Source organism: Panthera pardus, unplaced genomic scaffold, assembly GCF_024362965.1.
Source record: "Panthera pardus isolate Hobbes unplaced genomic scaffold, ASM2436296v1 HiC_scaffold_19, whole genome shotgun sequence".
Taxonomy (NCBI): domain Eukaryota; kingdom Metazoa; phylum Chordata; class Mammalia; order Carnivora; family Felidae; genus Panthera; species Panthera pardus.
Window position 1 is genome coordinate 7,570,376 of NW_026526754.1, and position 18,689 is coordinate 7,589,064.

Consider the following 18,689-nt stretch of genomic DNA (forward strand, 5'->3'; position numbering starts at 1 on the left):
CGTAGACTCCACGTTCCACTCTCTGTCGCTGCCCCCTTGACGTCATGGTCAGGATGGGAGGGCGGGGCGAGTGCTACCGCCAGGGGCGGGGCAGCACGGGCCGGCCGGCCGGGTCTGTGCACCTGCGCCTCCGCGGGCCGCCTGGGGCACCGTCCCCAGCCCGCCCGGCCCCACCATGGCCAGGCCGCAGAGGACTCCGGCGCGCAGTCCAGACAACATCGTCGAGGTGAAGAGCAAAGTAAGGGCCCCTCTGGCCCCGGCTCCGGCCTCGGCCCTAGGCGCTTCCAATTCCCTTATTCTCCCTTTTCCTGGCTCCTTAGTCCCCACCACCTTTTTCTCGCCTCCATCATTCATGTCCCATTCTCTGGCTTTTCCTCTCGCTTTCCTCCATCTATCCTCCTTTCCACTGCCGGCCACTAGAGTCCTGTGGCCTTGGTACCTGGAGGGCGGGGAGAAGACCTTGGACAGCGTCCCTTGTACTGGAACTGAGGTCTGGGCGCAAGGCTGCAGCTGTTGCGACAGCCCTTTCCGACCTCTAACACCCTCGGACCTGTGGTGGGAAAGGGCACGGGCTCCGTGCTGACCTCTCCTCTCACCCACCCCCTGCTTCCAGTTTGATGCTGAGTTCCGACGCTTCGCGCTGCCCCGCGCTTCGGTGAGTGGCTTCCAAGAATTTTCGCGGTTGCTGCGTGCAGTGCACCAGATCCCGGGCCTGGACGTGCTGCTTGGCTATACAGATGCTCACGGCGACCTACTGCCCCTCACCAACGACGACAGCCTGCACCGGGCCCTGGCCAGCGGGCCCCCACCGCTGCGCCTGCTAGTACAGAAGCGGGGTGAGGAGGATGGGGTACAGCGGGCAGCCTCTGTGGGGTAGGACAGCAGGGCAGGTCTACAAGGGTTAGTCCACGCCCAGGGCGTCCAGGCTTCACCCTCTGCAGTCCCTGCCCTTGCCCTGACCTCCAAGTGGTAGGAAATAGCTACAGTGCCCTTTTCCCCAGGCCTGGGCCTGATGGAAAAGGGTTCAAGTGGGAGAGCAGAGTCTCTGATCTCAGCGCCCCCCTCCCCCTCTCCTGCAGCAGAAGCCGACTCCAGTGGCCTGGCCTTTGCCTCCAACTCTCTGCAACGGCGCAAGAAAGGGCTTCTACTTCGGCCAGTGGCACCGCTGCGCACCCGGCCACCCCTGCTAATTAGCCTGCCCCAAGATTTCCGCCAGGTTTCTTCAGTCATAGATGTGGACCTACTGCCTGAGACACACCGAAGGGTGCGGCTGCACAAGCATGGCTCTGACCGTCCCCTTGGTTTCTACATCCGAGATGGCATGAGTGTACGTGTAGCTCCCCAGGGCCTGGAACGGGTTCCAGGCATCTTCATCTCCCGCCTGGTACGAGGGGGCCTGGCTGAGAGTACAGGGCTGCTGGCAGTCAGTGATGAGATCCTCGAGGTCAATGGTATTGAGGTCGCTGGGAAGACCTTGGACCAAGTGACGGACATGATGGTCGCCAACAGCCACAACCTCATTGTCACTGTCAAGCCAGCCAATCAGCACAATAATGTGGTGCGTGGGGCTTCTGGTCGTCTGACAGGGCCTCCCTCTGCTGGGCCTGGGCCTGCTGAGGCCGAAAGTGACGATGACAGCAGTGATCTGGTCATTGAGAACCGCCAGCCTCCCTGTTCCAATGGGCTGTCTCAAGGGCCTCCATGCTGGGACCTGCGCCAGGGCCCCCTACTTCCCAGTGCCCGCAGCTCTCTGCCCTCCCTGGATCAAGAGCAGGCCAGCGCTGGCTGGGGAAGTAGCATGAGAGGAGATGGTAGTGGCTTTAGCCTCTGACAGGCAAGGATGCAGCCCCTTGCCACTCCAGGCTGCTGAGACATGGCAGGGACTTCCTCAGTGGGGGTTTTTAGCTTGCTCGCAGGGGCCTCTTCGTCTGGGGAACATTAAAAGTTTTCTACAAATGCAGTCATGGTCTTTCTGTGTCCCAGCCCTAACATCCTCCATGTTCTAACAATTTTGCCTCCTGCCCTGGACCTGAGGCAGGAGTGATAAGGACAACAGAGAGACCTCCCTGCAGTTGAGCAGCAGGAGGGACACCAGGCTTTGCATTTCTAGGGTAAGAAAAGCTCTTATGGAAACAAACCCCATTGTACAAAAGGTTTAATTTTGACAAAGGGATTAAGAGGCTGGGCTGGCCCTTCTACAGCCACCGGTGGCTGGGAAGAGTGCTCTGGGGATACTGCCCACACCACTGCTCCTGTCTTTGGACCCCCATTCTATGATGGGGCTTGATCCTGCCCTCTGCAACTGTGTGGCAATCTTCACTGAGGACCCCCGTAAGCGCCCCACAAAAGGGCTCAGACATCCATCTTCACAAAGACCTTGGGGCGGGAAAAGATCTTGATGGCCTCCTCTACCTGCACCAGCTTCTGGTCCAGCTCAGCATGGTGGCCCTGGGCCCTCAGTGAGTCTGCCCCAGCAGGCAGCAGCACCAGCTCACGTAGCAACTGGCTCTGGCCTATGAGGGATCCAGGAAGAGTGAGTGTTGGGCAGGGGTGTGTGGTCCCCAGTGGGTTCCTCATCTACACCCCCCTACCTCTTGCCTATGGACTCACTCTGGAGCAGATTGCTCAGTGTCTCCAGCCGCTGGTTCTCAGGCATGCAAGTGTGACCAGGGGGCATGGCAGGGTCCGGCTGGCTATGCTGGCGGGCCTCAGCCTCCCGCTGCCACAGATCCCTGCGTTGCAACAAGCTGTGGATGCACAGGCTCAGAGTTGATGGTCCCAGGGCGTAGGTTTTCTCCCACCCTCCGCAGGAACCCCTCACCCTGGGTGTTGGGCAGTGGGACCTACTAATGGGGTACGTGGCCCTTCTGCGTGGTGTTGTAGTGCTCTTGGGCTTGCCGTTGCTGCTCCAGCACTTGTGCCAGGACCTGCAGGGAGCGGGAATGCCGCCGGGGGGCCCTCTTGGCAGTGCGGGCATTGTGGCTAATGAAGTCCACATCCAGGCCTGGCCCCTGCAGGACATGGCAAGCATGATGGGGCAGACAGTACTGTGTTGTGCTCCAGAACCCAAGATCCCTGCCCCACCTCCCGACCCCCACACATCCTCTCACCTTAGCATTGGGGCCTGGTGGGTTTAGCTGAGGACTGGGGGCACGGGGTGGTGGGATCCCAGGGCCACAGCGGGAGTGTGCCCGAAGGAAGTGGGTGGGCTCTGTTCCAGAGGCTGGGCTGGGCTCCTGGAGGGTAGGGCATAGCAGAGGAATCAGCCAGGCTGAGGTCAGAGTCTTAAGCTGGCCGTACAGCTGAGCTTCTGTTCCTTCTGCCTGTGAGGATATTTCTCTGTATCTAGCCCTATGGGCCTCCTCCCTCTTGAAGAAGCACTTCTATCCATGAGCAATTTAAATATGTGTGTCTCTCACATCTTTAAGAAAACAACAAACCATTCCTCCTTCTACCTCAGTCCTGGCTTTTGACTACCATTCTCTTTTTCTCTTTCCCTGCCAAGCCTCCTGGCTCTGTCCCCACCAAGGTCACTCACAGCTGGCTTCTAAGCCATTAAATCCAGGGTCACTTCCCTGGTATCATTGTCCTCAGCCCAATGCTCAATAACTCCTGGGTCTCACTCCTCAGATCCAGACCTGACTCTCCATCTGCTTCCTGGACACACTCCTACCCCCTGGGAATCCCACAAATGCTTCAGCTTCAACAAATTCACATATGACCTTATTGTCTCTTTTCTCAATTCTGCTCCTCCTTCTGAGAACCCTGGACAGAGAAATGGTACTATCTACCCAAGACAATCCCACCACCATACCCCTGCACTTGCCCTTCTCACTGCCCTTAGAAATAAAGGTTGAAAAAAAAATTTTTTTTTAAATGATGTGGGTCCAGCTGACTTCTTAGCCTAACCGCATGCTCTTCTCCCTTCACATTGATCTGAACATAACATCCCACTGCGCATACTCCCTCTGGTCTTAGGACTTCTATCTGTGAGGTTCCATCTCACTAGAATGGTTCTCTTCAATTCTCCCCTTGCCTAATACCTATTTGTCCCTCAGGATGACCCAAGCCATCACCACTCCTGAGGAAGCCCCCAGCCCGACTCTGCAGCAGGCCGGCTATCTCTTAGCCCCTGTTTCCCTAGTCCCCTGTGATTTTCATCTCCGTAACTCAGATCAGAGTATAACTGCTTGTTGGTCAACAAGATGAACAATGCTTCTGGCTCTCCAAGGCAGGTACCTGCAGCTGGGCCTTGACCCGGGACTCCACCTTGTCATATTTGGGTGAACGCCACAGAGCCTTCAGGGGCCTGGGCTGGCCCTGCTCCCGGCTGCGCTCCTGCTCACGGAAGCGCTTCTGGATCTCTCTGATCCGCTTCAGGTTCTCCTTCTCATAGTCTTTAGGGTCCTTCCCTGGGAAAAAGATGTTGCCAGACTCTGCCCTACATACAGCCCATGAGATCCAACTCCCATCAGTTCACACAAAGGCCCACACCTTGCCTCCTACAGAAAGATCTCCATGACCTCTCCATCTAAAACAGTATACACATACTCTGCCTCATCACTTTGTTCCCTTCCTGACATAGTCATTACCTTCTTCTGTCCCTGATTATTTTCTACATTTTTATTGTGAAGTAGACCATTAATCATTTCGTCTATCATAGCCATCTCTTTACTTGTTTACTGTTTTTCTAGCACCTATAAAGAGGGCACACAGTAGGCACTCAACAGACCACGTTTTGCTGATGCATGAATTCATTAAGCTGAGCTTGGGTTTCCCAGGGACTACTGCATTCAGTCCTCTTCTTTGAGGAAGTAGCGCATTTCCCCCTCCTTTCATAGTTGGGGAAACTGACACTCAGAGAGGCAAACCCTGAGCCCAGAATCTAGCAAGGAGAAGCAACGCTTTTGATCTCAGCGTTTGACCTCATCGTACTAGCTTCATTGCCCCTTGTATCCGAACTTACTCTTGGAAGAGGCCCCTGGGCTTAGGGAGATGCCCCCAAATTGCAGCAGCACTCCTCCGACGCCATGCCTGCCACGGTCCAGGATCTGTCTGGCTCCAGGACCTATGCGGGGGCCGCGCGGAGGGGTGGCGTCCAAATCGAGGTCCGAAGTGACCAGGTCCAGCTTCAGCGCGTTTCCCTCAAGGCGTCCTTGGGCTGAGAAGCCAGATGGGGCCGAGCGCGGGGCTCAGTGGTGGATCAGAGCCAGACCCTCACTCGGCCCTCACCCAGCCGTGCCACCCCCTAACTCACCCGAGGCCGGCCGCCGGTAGTAGTCAGGGAAGAGCGTAGGGTCTGGGGGGATTGGCCCCGAGATACGGGACGGGCCCTCGCACATGCCGCCTTCGTCACCCTGCAACGGTGTACCGAGGCCTGCTGGGCTGCACATTTCCGGCCCCTGGCCCCTTTCCCAGCCCTGTGCCTCCTCCCGGATTCTGGACCCAGACCCTGACCCCAACGGTGCCCCTCCATTCCCTGCCCCTGCCCCGCCGTCTCACCCCGCAAAGCGCTCGCCGCCTCCCCTCCTAACCCACTTCCCTGCTTCGTTCGCGACCCCTTCCCCGCAACACTCTGACAAGGGGCTCACCGGAGCAGTTTTTGCCACCGACTGCTGCGACCCGACGGGCTTGCTGTTGCCGGGCAACAATAATTTCCGTCCCTGAGGTCAGGGGCCAAGGCCCCCTGGCGCAAAGCCTTCTGGGGCTTGTAGTTCCAGCTTTGGGGAGTGGGGCACAGAGCCACGGTCAGGCACCCTTTCCACCCGCCTGCCCTCGCCGCCCGGCCGGTCTCTGGGGTCAGCGCCAGGTCCACAGGTCCGGCCCCTCGCTCCGCTCACCGAAAGCAACCGTCGAGGAGGTACTGACCCTGCGCAGCCGTAGCTTCAGCAGGGGTCGAGAGGCGGCCAGGGTCCCAGGAGAGGACGGCCGCGGGGTAGGCACAGCTCGTAGAGTCGCCTGGCGGCCACGCTTAGACCTCCGAGGTGACCGTCAGGCTGTGGTCTCCAAGCGACTGTCCGCGGCGCTCTGGGAGGCCAAACTCTGTGCGAGGCCCCCCTAAATGCCAGGACAAGCTCCTCCTCGGGTGTCTAATTACTGATCCCTGTGTCCTTTGCCTGGTGACCAGTTACCTATGTGTCACCCTTAGTGTCCAGTGATGGCAGACCAGTGCCTGGTACCACACTATGAAGCTTGCCAGACCCTGGGTGAAGACAAGTGCCCAACAGTCCAAGTCTCAGAGCCAGAGCTCCAAGAGGAACGACTCAAGCTGAAGGAAGAGAGGCTCAAGCCAGAGGTGGAGTCACTAGAGGAGAGAGGCCCTCCCAGGCCTATGGCCTCCATTGTGAGGCCCAGTCCTGGTCCGAAGAGGAAGCCAGTCAAGTGAGGGGGCTTTCAGAGGGAAGGAGCTATAGGGCTGGTGGGGAGGGTGGGCTCACACTCCAGCAGGATCCCTAAATCCTGCACTCTTACATAGTGCATCCTTATCTCCTGCCACCACCATCACTCCTCACTCCTTCTGTCCCTGAGGAACCCTGGCATAGGGAGCATCCAGAGGAGGGGTCTCAGGCCTATGTAGGGTACTAAGCCCACATGAGCTTTAGTTCCCTGTCCAGCCCAGAGCCTCGCTGACCAGGAAAGGGACAAGAATCTGGGCCCGGGGTGGTGGATAGGCAGGGTTATTCCCTATGGTCAGGGCACAGGGGCCAAAGCTGGAGGCTGGCTCCTTAGGCCTCCTGTCCCCCAGCCTCCCAGGACCTAGCCACCAAGTCCATCCCAAAGCTGAAGCTGAGATGCCACAGGGGCTGCCACCGCAGAGGGAGGAGCCAGAGGGTAGCCAGACTGAGCCCTCACCATCTGCCAAACAGCACAAAAAAGCCAAGAAGCGCAAGAGTCTGGGAGCTCCAGTGCTCCCAGCTGTGGCCAGCACAGTGTCTGCACCTCCAGAGACCTTGGGGCTGGAGCGTGAGTGGCAGCCCCTGGGCTCTCCCTTTTTCTCCTGCCTGATGGACCCCTGTCATGGCACAGCTTGGTGCTCCAGCCCCTGCCCTGCCCTGCCCGTTTGCAGGAAAGGCCCAGCGCCTGCGGCCCCTGTACCAGTACATCAACTATTGCAATCCTGAGCTGAATCAGGCAGGGGAGGGGGACAGGGAGGCTGAGGTGGACGTGGAGCCTGAGTTGGAGTTGGCCCTGGTCCCCGAGGAGGCAGGTGTGGAGCAACTGCAGGCTTTGCTGCCCGTGACAGGTGAGCTGGGGTCAGGCCTCACTCTGCCCTGCCCCAGTACATTCGTGTCCCCCACCCATGCACTGGCTCCCCTGGGAGAGGAGGTTGGAGAAGAGCCAGGGTGTTTGCCCAAGTTGGGGATCAGTGGCCGCCTCAAGGCTGAGGTGGATAAGTCAACCCAGGTGGACATCGATAAGATGCTGAGTGTTTGTGCCGCCCCACTTGTACCTCCACTCTCTCCTCAGTACAAGTGACTTTTCCGCCTCCACTGGAGTCTCCCCTTCTCCCAAGCCCAAACCAGAGCAGCAGCCTAGGCCTCAGGAGGAGGGGAAAATTTGGCCCTTCTCCCTACTTGGGGCCTTGGACTTACTGAAAATAAACATTTTTCCTTTTCTCAGACTTCATGATTTCCCAAAATAAATGGCTGAAGAGAGGCTGGGAAGGTGGGTGCAGGGTGTGAAGCCTGATTGGTCACCTGGATCATCCAAGAACTTGACAAACATACAGGTTCTTGGGCACTATCCCAGACATAACTGAATCAGAATCTGCAGGGGTGGGGCCTAGTTCTGTGCATTTAAAGGCTCTTCACATGAACCTGAAGGTCAGATAGGGTAACAGTGGGGATGCAGAGGGAGGTGATAAGGGAGAAACGAGGCAGAAAAAGGAAGGGGACTGTCAGGTCACAGGAAGCGGGTGCTTGGCTTTGCTCCCTGTCTTCCAGGGAAGGGGCCTGCATTTGGCCTGACCTCAGGGGATCAATACTTGGGATCTCCCACCGAGGTGTCAGAGTTCACTTGCCTGCCCCAAGAGTGGTGTCTTTGGAATGTTTTCCACATACTGGGGACTAAAGCTGGACCAGACTTTGCCCCCAGAGTGGCCCTGCCAACAGAGGCATCTGTGACTTTTTCCTAGCAGCCAGGGGGTGGTGGTGGATGTGAATGTTCTCCTGGAGCCCTGCAGCCAAGCCACTGGATAACTGAAATTATCCAGTTTGGCCACTTTGGAAACCCTCATATCGTGCCACCTCCTCATCCTCCCGAACGTACCTCAGATACCTTAAACATAAAGAATTTAAAATTAAATGAGTAACCTCTCCTCCCTCCAATCTGCTTTCCCTCCTGTGTCTCATCTACACAATTGTTCAAGCCAAAATCCTGGGTGTCACCCCAGACCCCATCCTGTTCTTTGCTCATTGACTCCTACAAGCTAATCAGGCATCAAGGCTGGTGAATGTGCCCTCTAGATTGAGAACCTTTCGTATCTCATAGTCAGCACTTTTGCCTTGGGACACTGGTATTCCCAGGTGAGAGCTCACTAGTTTCTCTGCCTGTGGTTCCTTCCCCAACCAATCCACCCCACTGATCCTGGTACACACACACCTGAACCTGATGGTGTTGCTTCTCCCTGGCATGTTGCTCCTCTTGCTCCAAATGCCTTAAAAACTTTCCAGTGGCGGGGCGCCTGGGTGACTCAGTCAGTTAAGCATCTGACTCTTGATTTCAGCTCAGGTTATGATCTCGTGGTTGATCTTGCGGTTTGGGAGTTCGAGCCCCACATCAGGCTCCATGCTGATAGTGCGGAGCCTGCTGGGAATTCTACCTCTCTCTTTGCCCCTCCCCTGCTCTCTCTCTCAAAATATATAAACTTAAAAAACAAAACAAAACATAACTTTTCAGTGGCTTCTATAAGTCCCTGACCAGCCACAACTTTCTTACTTTCACTCTGCACATGGGCCTTCTCCTGCCTAAAGTGCCTTCATTCCTTTACCCCTCCACCTGACTAGTGCACTCTTACCTTGAAGACTCGGGCACTTTACTTCGTGCTGAGCCAGGCAGCACCCAATGTTGCCCTATGTCATAGCATTTACATGTTACTGCCGTTGTGGGTTAGACCTGCTCTTGGAACTAGGTTGTGAACTCCCCAAGGGCATACATCATTGCATTGCACCCATCTAGTGGAGAGCCCCCATAAAAGACACAAAGATAAGGAGACCGAGGTGGGGAGCTGAGGAAGTTGCAGAGGGCAGGTCAGGATCTGAAAGGCTGAGGCCATCCAAAGTCCAGAACCATGTGCAGGGCCCCTCGAATACTGGTTTGGCAAGGTCATTGGAAGGGATAGGGTGGGCAAGCCCAGATAGAAGTAGGAAGAAAATGCACATCATCCCAGGCTGCTTCTATGTTTAGGAATCACTTGGAAGCTCACTGGCCTGGTGGCAAGACTATAGGGCAAGTCATGGTGTCAGGACATTTTTGCCCATACGTTTCCCTGGTTAGTGACTGGACCACCCCAGAAGATACTGTCCACAGGGACCATGCAGACCAAATCTTGTCCATAGGGATGAGCATGGATTCTTTGGAATTTCTCAGAGGTAAAGGACTCTTCACATAACTGAGTTGACTGCCTCACTTTATGGCTGAGGGAGGAGAGACCTGGAGAGAAGTGGCCTTGCACGAAATCACACCCGGGGCACCAGGGAGGCAGCACCCTTTCCTGAACCCTGTAGATTTGTGGACCTGAAAACTCTGGCTAAGGCCTGACCCAGGCCAGCACTGACAAGGAAACTCTGTTCCTCTCTTCCAACAGGTGGCACAGGAAATACTCAGTAACCAGCAAAGAACTGATCTATATTTGCAGGTCTATTACCTGATAGGTTTTCCTAAAGCAGGGTGGGTGACAATAGCCACAGAAAGAACAAGTAACTACTATTGTTCCTAGAAGCTCAATCTAAGGGGGAAATGCTGAGTAGGGTGCAAGGAGACAGGTACCACAGAAGAGCAGAGGACCAAGGCTGTGGGACCTTGAGGTGGGTGTGGGCGTTGGGACTGCTGTTTTGCCTAGGGAAGCAACGAAGAGGCAGCCCTTCAGCTGACTCTTGAAGGAGATTTGGGTGGCCTTCCAAGCAGGGGATACACCAGACACAAAGCCTTGCTAGTATAGAAGTCAGCCTCACTCAGGAGGGCCATTTAGCATGGCTGAAGCAGAGGCATGGACATCAGGAGACCAGGTTAGGCAAGTCTGGGAGTGATGAGAAGGGGTGCCGGCAAGGAGGGATCTTGGCCTGATATTTTGGAGAGGTCATGTGGGCAGCAGTGAGAAGGGTAGAATGAGGAAGGGAGACCGGGGACAGGGAGGTGAGGAGACTGCTGATTGTCTGAGTGAGTATGAGGCCTACATTCGGTTGGGGGGTTGAGAAATAAGCAAAAAGTATTTTGAAAGTTCTTTTCTGGCTCTTCCTGTAGGCAGCCTGAGGTGATCTCTGAAAATGGTTCGCTATTCACTTGACCTGGAAAACCCGACAAAATCATGCCAACAAAAGGTTCAAATCTTTGTGTTCACTTTAAGAACACATGTGAAACTTCCCAGGTAATCAAGGGTATATATATCCGAAAAGCCACCAAGTATCTGAAAGATGTCACTTTGCAGAAGCAGTGTGTGCCATTCCATCGCTACAATGGTGGAGTTGGTAGCTGTATCCAGGCCAAACAGTGGGGCTGGACACAGGGTTGGTGGCCAAAAAAAGTGCTGAATTTTTATTGCACATGCTTAAAATGCAGAGAGTAATGCTGAACTTAAAGGTTTAGATGTAGATTCTCTGGTCATTGAGCACATCCAGGTGAACAAAGCCCCCAAGATGTGGCATAGAACTTACAGGGCTCGTGGTCAGATTAATCCATACATGAGCTCTCCCTGCCACACTGAGATGATCCTTACTGAAAAACAAAAACAAAAAACAGATTGTTCCTAAACCAGAAGAGGAAGTTGCACAGAAAAAAAAGGTACGCCAGAAGAAACTGAAGAAACAAAACTTATGGCCTGGGAGTAAATTCTGCATAAAATAAATGCAAATAAAAGCAAAAAAAAAAAAAAAAAAAAAGTAAGTTATTTTCTGGTTGTTGTCAGAGAGAGGAAAAACAAACCATTTTCAGAAGGCTGGAAAAACTTCATTCACTCTGACTCCAAAAAGATCCTGAAATTTAGGAAACAGGACCTGGGAGGTGATGCTGCTTTCCTCCAGGAGGGGGCGGTGCAGGACAAGCCTGAATCCATGTGTAGGCACAGTCCATCCTGAGGGCCAGAACCCTGCTGACTTCCTAGGCCACAGGCACCTGGGCCATTTTAAGGTACATCTCCTCCCCAGGACCAACCCAAGAAATTTATAATGGTAAAGATGTCTGAAGGATGGCCATGGACCTAGGCTCTAGCGAGTACCAACAGAGGACCCCAGGGCCCTCACAAAAGTAGCTGTGCACCAAGCCCACTGCACTCTGCCCTAGGACTTCTGGGAACCTGTCTTTGTCAACAAGGGGTTCGTTGTAGAGCCCTATAAAACCTAAGAAGTGCCACTGTGGGGCAGTAAACCTGAGTCAGGTACAACTGGGAAAGGTGCATGAGCTTTCTTAGTAAATCCCCCAATTTAGGAGGGATCCCATCTTCCTAGTAACACTCAGAGGGACTGACCTGGAGTCAGGAGGAAGGGAACAGCCTCTCTGAACTCTACCAGCATCCTGCCTCGCAGGGCTCTCTGTAGTCCTTCCTTCTCCTAGTTGAGGGCAGACAGATTTCTGCTGCACAGAGAAGGCAGTAACCTGGAGGGCAGGACCTGAGCGGGGAGGGGCAATGTCTGGGCACTCAGTCTCTGAGATCTTTAAGTGCTGGGGAAAGAGTAGGTCAGGGTCAGTCTCTGTAGTCAGATGACCCTGACCATGCTCCTCCTTGGCTCCATCACTTTTAACTTATAGGAGGCAAGTAACTTTGCCCCTCTCTGCCTCAGTTTCATGATCTGAATAATGAGAATATTAATAGTAGGACCTCACAGAGTGGTTTGGATATCAAATGAAATATGTGTGAAGTGTCTCCGGGCGAGGAGCATTCAGTAAGCACACTCCCCAGCACTAGTCACTGTTATTTTAGCTCACAAGGACAAAGTTTTATCAGGACCACACACAGGAAAATAGGCCTAGTGACTTCTAGAAAGGGTGCCAAGAAGAAGAGGGAGATTTCCCTGAGCCTTTCTCTCTCTGGCAAGGAGCCCAGGGCAAGGCAGAGAGAGTGAAGTTTAGAGAAGGGAAGAGTTCCGTCTAGGCTTAATCCTGGCAGGCTGGCAGAGGAAACGAAGGGGGGGTGTGTGTCCACTTCCCCGACCCCCCGACCCACCTCAGCTCTGACTGACTTCGTTAAAAGGCAGTCCCAGTGTAGAATAGTTAATAAAAAGCATGGTTGGTGACTGGCTATCTAGGTCAGGCAGCGTTAGGCTGTACCTACTCCAAGGGCAGTGCATCCAGGCTCCCCGGGACCACTTCTTACCTCCCCTCTCCCAGGGTTTCCCGGAGCCAAATCCATGGTTGTAGGAACAGAACTCTTCCTGACCTCCAGCCCAGGAAGGCCTTAAACTCTCCCTATCTCCCTCACCTGCCTACCAGGTCAGGGAAGTCTTGAGGTTAAGGAAGTCTTGAGTCTTGTTCCCTGAGAAAAGACTTTTCCTTGGAGGACTCCTGGGATTCTGTCACAAGGGAATATGCCCACCAGACCATGATGGATCCAGGGCAGGCCAGATCTGCTGTGGCCACAAGGAGAGAAAAAATATAAACAAACTACAATAAACAAGCCTCTCATTATTAAAGAAACCGAACTTACCAAACAACCAACAACCAACTGCCATAGTGTCAGACTTTCTGATTTATTAATATTTATCAGATATTCCAGAACTCTCCCTGTCTCCTCTCCACCAAATCAGGGACCCTTTGCCCCAGGTCAATAGCCCCTGAGAGCTCACCCAATGAAGAACCCATTCCTCCCTGCCAGGGAAGGGGCAGCCTGGAGGCTGGAAAGGCCTGGGCATATGGGAAGGAGGGCAGGTACGGATCCCTGAGGGATAGCTTGCTGCCCTCACCATTCCTGAGATGCTCTAGCCCAGGAAGGGCATGAAAACAAGGCTTCTTGTCGTTTTCCCTCAGGCCTGAGGAATCAGCCAAGCTGGGTCCTTGCTGTGCTTTCTCACCTAGTTAGGGCCACAAATAGGCTGAAGCAGCCTCCAAGTCAAGCTTTTGCTGGCTCTGCTCACCAGCATGACTATGCAGAGACCTGGGGGCAGCTCTACTTGGCTACACTGTGGGAGCTGCTAGCCCTCAGCTATACCACCACCCTCCAAGTCTGAGCATTGGAGGGGGTGTTTTCCCAAGGCCACCTTGGGCTTCACCTGGACCCTGCCCAAGTTGACTCATGAAATGAAATACACTATGTGTGCAATGGCCAAGACCTCCTGTCTCATCCTTCTGGTCCCTCCCCATCCCTTCTGCCCCATGGCAGGGAGCCCATGTGCAGGCTCAGAGGTTATTCCGTTGGAGAGCTTCGCATAGGTTCTGGTTGGCGTCAGGTTCTTCCGTCATCACCTCCACGGCCTCCCACTCCCCGGATCTGCTCGACCTTTTGATGGCATCCACCACACTCTGCATGTACAGCCCATCCTCGAACGAGGCGGCCATGGAAACAGGGATGTGGTCCCACGTGCGGCGGTCCCCCTGCCCCTGGAAGGACTGGCGCAGGGCCTGCACCATGTAGACCATGCCCTTCAGGTAGAGCAGTGGAACATCCTGGGGCCCCTGCTCGGGCAGCCCTGCACCCACAGCCAGTGAGTCCCTCAGGAGCAGCTCCTCTTGTGTGGCAGAGTTCTTTTGCCCATAGAGGTCAGCTCCTCTGGCAACAAGGCGTCCTGCAGAGCCCACCACCATGACCTCGTGCACAAAGGCACCTGGCATGTTGAAGTTAAGTGTTACCGTGCTGCACACGCCTCCACCCATGAGCATCTGGAAGAAGCAGAAGTCATCACTGGTGACATGTCGGATGCCACGGATGGCTGCATTCTGCCTCACAAAGGTCTTGAGCAGCCCATGCACCTTCTCAGCTCTCCGGCCAGTCAGGTGGGTCAGCAGGTCCACGATGTAGGTGCCCATGGTGTGCAGGCCCCCACCACCCATAAGCTCGTCGCAGATCCAGCCATAGTTGGGGCTGAGCAGGCTGCCTGAGTAGATGCGCGCATCGCAGATCATTACCGCGCCCACGTAGTGCTCCGCGATCAGCTGCTTCATGCGCACAAAGGCAGGCAGAAAGCGCAGCACATTCCCCACCAGACTCATCAGCTGTGGGTAGTAGCGCGAGGCTGTCACCATCCGGAATGCATCCACCGAAGTTGCTGCCTTCTCACAAACCACATTCTTCCCAATACCTGAGAATAAAACACACCAAGAAGTCTCAAAGTTCCAAGGGATTTACAATGAAGGAAAAAATATTTTCTTGAAGGCAAATGAACTCGGAAAAGCCTCCTGTATCAGATGGTGGCCTGGGACAAGAGGAAAGGCAACAGCTTGGATAAAAATGGTACCTGGTGACTGGGACTGGAGAACAAGCTATAGACTGCAGAATGAAGAGTAAATTCTTAAGGGAAAATGAAAGGAGTAGAGGTAGAAGGTGCAAACCAGGAATGGCAAGTAAAGAGAGGAGGTATAATATGTAATTTTATGGGGTGCCTGGATGGCTCAGTCGGTTGAGCGACCAACTTCCGCTCAGGTCATGATCTCACAGCTGGTGAGTTTGAGTCCCGTGTCAGGCTCTGTGCTGACAGCTTGGAGCCTGGAGCCCACTTCAGATTCTGTGTCTCCCTCTCTCTCTGCCCCTCCCCCACTCACGCTCTGTCTCTCTCTCAAAAATAAACATTAAAATTTTTTTAAAAAATCTGTAATTTTATGTGCCAACCCAGCAAGGCTGTGGTGTCCATCAAATACCAGTCTGGACATTGCTATGAAGGTATTTTTTAGATGTGAATAGCATTTATTTAAAAACTTCTTTAATGTTTATTTTTTGAGAGAAAGAGAGAGAGAGGCAGAGAGCGAGAGGGAGACACAGAATCCAAAGCAGGCTCCAGGTTCGGAGCCATCAGCACAGAGCCTGACGAGGGGCTCCAATTTATGAATTGTGAGATCATGACCTGAGGGAAAGCCAGATGCTCAACTAACTGAGCCACGCAGGTGCCCCTATTTTATTTTTTTTTAACTGAGAGAGAGAGATGGCACAGGTGAGTGAAGGTGGAGAAAGAAGGAGAGAGAGAAAAACCCACAAGGGGGAGAGGGAGGGAGAGAGAGAGAAGCAGGGCTTGTGTTCACCCAAAGCAGGGCTCAAGCTCACCCGATGCAGGACTCAAACTCACGAACCATGAGATCATGAACTGAGCTGAAGTCAGATGCTTAACCAAATGAACCACCCGGGAGCCCCTAGATGTGATTAGCATTTAAACCAGTATATTTTGAGTACATCAGATCATTCTCCACAATGTGGGTGGACTTTATCTAATCAGTTGAAGGCCTCAAGAAAAAAGACTGGGGTTCCATGGAGAGGAAGGAATTCTGCCTTCAGACTCAAGTTTGCAACATCAACTCTTGTTGGAATTTCCATCCTGTTGTCCTACCCTGTAGATTTCAAATTTGTCAACTCCTACAATCAAGAGAGGATTCTTTAAAATAAATTCCTTTCTCTCTATATATACCCTCATTGGTTCTGTTTCTCTGAAGAACACTGCCTAATACACATGGGCTGGAGAGAGGACATGCTTGTGTACCTTCATACATTTAGTAGATCACCAGCTTTGGGCAAAAGTATTTAATCTATACTCTAGGGGATGGGCTCTGTACTCTCAGTTGCAATTGCAGAAAGGGCTCTAAGATTTCCCAAAGATTGTTCTCTAAAAACACTGATCCAACAATTTGGTGTAGTCAAAAGGCCAGAAAATGTTTGGCTCTGGTAGGAAGGGAAAGAAAGTAAAATTAACCCTTATGCTCTCATGCCTGTTCCGAGTATACTATAGGTGGGATGGACTAAGAGAGCAAAAAAAGCCTTAGAAAAAGCCCTGAAGAGAGCTAGAACTGGGCAGCTTCTGTTTTAGGAAGCAGAAAGGATCAATATTTTTAAGATGTTTTAAGATGAAAGCTCATGAGGGTATGAGCAGTCACAAGACAACAATACCTGGGATACTCCTGAGAGCTTGGGGTGGTTCCCTATGTTAATACCTCCAAAGAAGTAGTGGGTGCCAAACCAAGGGAAGAGGTCCTTACACTGGGGTCTCGCAGGAGGGGGCCCTTCAGGGAGAATAGCCCCTGACTGTTATCACGATCTGCTCTCGGAGAATCTCTAATGCTTCCTTACACATGTGAGATTTTAGGATTAGGGACTGGAGAATCACCATACTGGGTGACAATTTGGCCACCTGAGTGCAGAACACATAGAGCTGACCAGGAAAGTAATGAGGAAATTAGATTCTCAGACACTAACACCTCATCTGAGGGCTGTAGCTCTGGCCAACCCAGAAACTACCTGCTGTAACTATTCACTGTAGGAATTGGGGTGGACACTGCAGCATGGGGCAGAAAGGAGGTGGGCAGGGGGGAAAAGGACTTTTGTGGCTCCTGGGAGTTTGGTGATGGTAAAACCAGGATAAGGAAATTTCTGTTCCATGTCATGAGAGGTCAGGGAAAGGGGAGAGACCTCCCATTTTGAGCCCAAACAACGGGGATGCTTTTTAACTTAAGACTCAGTAGTATTATCAGTAGGGAAGCTAAAGGCCATCTTAAGTTAAACAGGCTCCTGCAAGGCCAGCCGCACAGGGTCTTTAACTTTAGGAGGACCTGGGTTATCTTGAAAGACATATTTAAGTTATCTAGCATTCCTGGGGTACCTGGGTGGCACAGCCGGTTATGTCCAACTTCAGCTCAGGTCATGATCTCACAGCTCGTGAATTCGAGCCCCGTGTCGGGCTCTGTGCTAACAGCTCAGAGCCTGGAGCCTGCTTCGGATTCTGTGTCTCCCTCTCTTTCTGCCCCTAACCCCCTCACATTCTGTCTCTGTCTCCTCAGAAATAAATAAACATTAAAAAAAAATTTTTTTTAAAGTTATCTAGCATTCCTGCTAGGAAGCCAAAGGAGGGATCAGAGAAGCTGGGAACTGATTTTTGTCTCCAGGGAGTGGGAAAGGCATGAATGCTGAGTGCTTATTAGCTCAGATTTTTTGGAGGGGGAACAAATTTCAAGCTGCAATCCTTTCTCCAGCTCATATTCTCCAGATTACCCAGGAGTGAAGTGCCCCAGAGCACCTCTTTGTTCACAGGAAGTGAACTTCATGGTCACAATATGCTCAGTGACTCCTTTGGGGTTTGAGTGAGCAGTGCCTCAAGGCAGGTCCAGCTGACATGGCTCTCCCAGTCCCACCAACTTGACCCTGGGACTGTGTGTCTATAAGAACAGACCAAGGACTCATTCACACCCTCTTCCTCCTGACAGCATAGATGCAGTGAGAAGACAGATGACCCTGCTTCACTGAGGGCTGGGACATAAGATTCCAGAAGCCTCTGGTCATTCCTGTCCTTCCTATTTGTATTAAAAGATCCAAAGTCTGGTGCTTTCCTATACCAGGAACCAGAAAACAGCAGGCTTGTAGCCAAAGAACTTGGGATTTCCTCTTTCTTCCTACACAGCTTGGCAATGGTCTCTGTGAGAACCCTAATATATAAGCAGACTTAGAGCCTCTAGAACTCTGCCTCTGGATACACCTGGCATCACCAGCCTGTATTCATGTCACAGGGATGGCAGGAAGTCAAGTGACCACAATAGCTTGATCCCCCTGAACTAGCCTTCTGTTAAAGTGTTGGCATAGGCCTACTTCTAAACTCAATCTGAAAGCCATTACTTGCCCTCCTAAGAATCTAGTGTCCAGTGGATAGCTCCAGTGTCACACATCCTTAGAGTGCTCTCTGGAAAAGACAAACCATCTACAATTTTTGGCCAAAATGTACATGCCCCCAAATCAACAACCAGACACTCATGTTCTTATTCACTCCAATGAACGTTTATCCTTACCAATGCATTAGGCAAGAGGTGACCGACATCCTCTTCTCCTCAGAACAAGGGAAACAAGTAGCAGTGGCTTGGACTCTCCATCATGGTAGTGTCCAGGAGGAGTGGTCAAGCCTAGTGGCATACCAGTTTCTGGGCCCAGAGATCTCTGACTGCATCAGAGAAATATTTTGCTCCTATCACCTTCATTAAATAATTTCTCTGTCAATTAATTATATGCTACCTGAATTGTCTCATTTACTTTGTAATGTGTGTTATCTCTAGTCTCTCCAACTGAACTGTGAAATCTGAAGGCAGGGAGGGCTTTGATCCAACACTGCTTTGAATGTCCTGAATGACATCAGGACAGTGCCTGGCACCTAGAAGGCATTAAAAAAACAAACACCAAACAACAACAACAACAACAACAACAACAACAACAACAACAAACATGCTGGATGACTATTTACTGGCTTGTTTTCTTACTAAATTAGATTCTGATTTACATTAGAAAAAGAGAAAAGGTTGCCCAGAGTTGACTGGGAAGATATGCCCAACAGGAATTGCAGGAGAACAACTCAGCAAGCCCTATA

The 18,689-nt window shown here is 52.6% G+C and overlaps 4 protein-coding genes across 8 annotated transcripts in view; 2 read left to right on the forward strand and 2 right to left on the reverse strand.

Annotated features, from left to right (window-relative positions):
• The first annotated feature begins 35 nt into the window (after nt 1-35).
• On the forward strand, nt 36-1,960 carry PARD6A (par-6 family cell polarity regulator alpha). Of its 2 annotated transcripts, none has more exons than XM_019455570.2 (3): nt 36-238; nt 614-836; nt 1,080-1,960. In XM_019455570.2, the coding sequence occupies exons 1-3, from the start codon at nt 176-178 to the stop codon at nt 1,829-1,831; spliced, it is 1,038 nt and encodes a 345-aa protein (XP_019311115.1). In that variant the 5' UTR covers nt 36-175; the 3' UTR covers nt 1,832-1,960. The 2 variants fall into 2 exon arrangements, with proteins under 2 accessions (XP_019311115.1, XP_019311117.1); XM_019455572.2 differs by having other exon boundaries at nt 37-238; nt 1,083-1,960.
• A 183-nt stretch (nt 1,961-2,143) lies between these two features.
• On the reverse strand, nt 2,144-5,603 carry ENKD1 (enkurin domain containing 1). 2 transcript variants are annotated; one of them, XM_019455569.2, is made up of 8 exons: nt 5,503-5,603; nt 5,258-5,357; nt 4,967-5,161; nt 4,240-4,412; nt 3,111-3,236; nt 2,848-3,011; nt 2,611-2,747; nt 2,144-2,513 (listed from the first exon to the last, which is right to left on the reverse strand). In XM_019455569.2, the coding sequence occupies exons 2-8, from the start codon at nt 5,340-5,342 to the stop codon at nt 2,353-2,355; spliced, it is 1,041 nt and encodes a 346-aa protein (XP_019311114.2). In that variant the 5' UTR covers nt 5,343-5,357; nt 5,503-5,603; the 3' UTR covers nt 2,144-2,352. The 2 variants fall into 2 exon arrangements, with proteins under 2 accessions (XP_019311114.2, XP_019311113.2); XM_019455568.2 differs by lacking the exon at nt 5,503-5,603 and having other exon boundaries at nt 5,258-5,405.
• Nucleotides 5,604-5,753: 150 nt separating this feature from the next.
• On the forward strand, nt 5,754-7,615 carry CUNH16orf86 (chromosome unknown C16orf86 homolog). Of its 2 annotated transcripts, XM_019455573.2 has the most exons (5): nt 5,754-5,860; nt 6,149-6,381; nt 6,746-6,963; nt 7,067-7,243; nt 7,468-7,615. In XM_019455573.2, the coding sequence occupies exons 2-5, from the start codon at nt 6,158-6,160 to the stop codon at nt 7,593-7,595; spliced, it is 747 nt and encodes a 248-aa protein (XP_019311118.1). In that variant the 5' UTR covers nt 5,754-5,860; nt 6,149-6,157; the 3' UTR covers nt 7,596-7,615. The 2 variants fall into 2 exon arrangements, with proteins under 2 accessions (XP_019311118.1, XP_053762544.1); XM_053906569.1 differs by having other exon boundaries at nt 7,067-7,615.
• Nucleotides 7,616-12,875: 5,260 nt separating this feature from the next.
• Nucleotides 12,876-18,689, reverse strand: part of GFOD2 (glucose-fructose oxidoreductase domain containing 2) — a 34,502-nt gene continuing 28,688 nt past the window's right edge. For both annotated transcript variants that reach the window (XM_053906570.1, XM_019455574.2), the window contains one exon: nt 12,876-14,444. In XM_053906570.1, the coding sequence (XP_053762545.1) occupies nt 13,546-14,444 (899 nt within the window). In that variant the 3' untranslated portion in view covers nt 12,876-13,545. The remainder of the gene's footprint in view (nt 14,445-18,689) is intronic.

Bases quoted from the DNA above. Each gene is read 5' to 3' on its own strand.
- CUNH16orf86 (XM_053906569.1), top strand. From the start codon at position 6,158: ATGGCAGACCAGTGCCTGGTACCACACTATGAAGCTTGCCAGACCCTG. The intron at 6,382-6,745 runs GTGAGGGGGCTT...CCTGTCCCCCAG, and splicing joins CCGAAGAGGAAGCCAGTCAA to CCTCCCAGGACCTAGCCACC. The intron at 6,964-7,066 runs GTGAGTGGCAGC...GCCCGTTTGCAG, and splicing joins AGAGACCTTGGGGCTGGAGC to GAAAGGCCCAGCGCCTGCGG.
- PARD6A (XM_019455570.2), top strand. From the start codon at position 176: ATGGCCAGGCCGCAGAGGACTCCGGCGCGCAGTCCAGACAACATCGTC. The intron at 239-613 runs GTAAGGGCCCCT...CCCTGCTTCCAG, and splicing joins TCGTCGAGGTGAAGAGCAAA to TTTGATGCTGAGTTCCGACG. The intron at 837-1,079 runs GTGAGGAGGATG...CCTCTCCTGCAG, and splicing joins CCTGCTAGTACAGAAGCGGG to CAGAAGCCGACTCCAGTGGC.
- ENKD1 (XM_019455568.2), bottom strand. From the start codon at position 5,393: ATGTGCAGCCCAGCAGGCCTCGGTACACCGTTGCAGGGTGACGAAGGC. The intron at 2,748-2,847 runs GTAGGTCCCACT...GTGCATCCACAG, and splicing joins AAGGGCCACGTACCCCATTA to CTTGTTGCAACGCAGGGATC. The intron at 2,514-2,610 runs GTGAGTCCATAG...GATCCCTCATAG, and splicing joins ACTGAGCAATCTGCTCCAGA to GCCAGAGCCAGTTGCTACGT.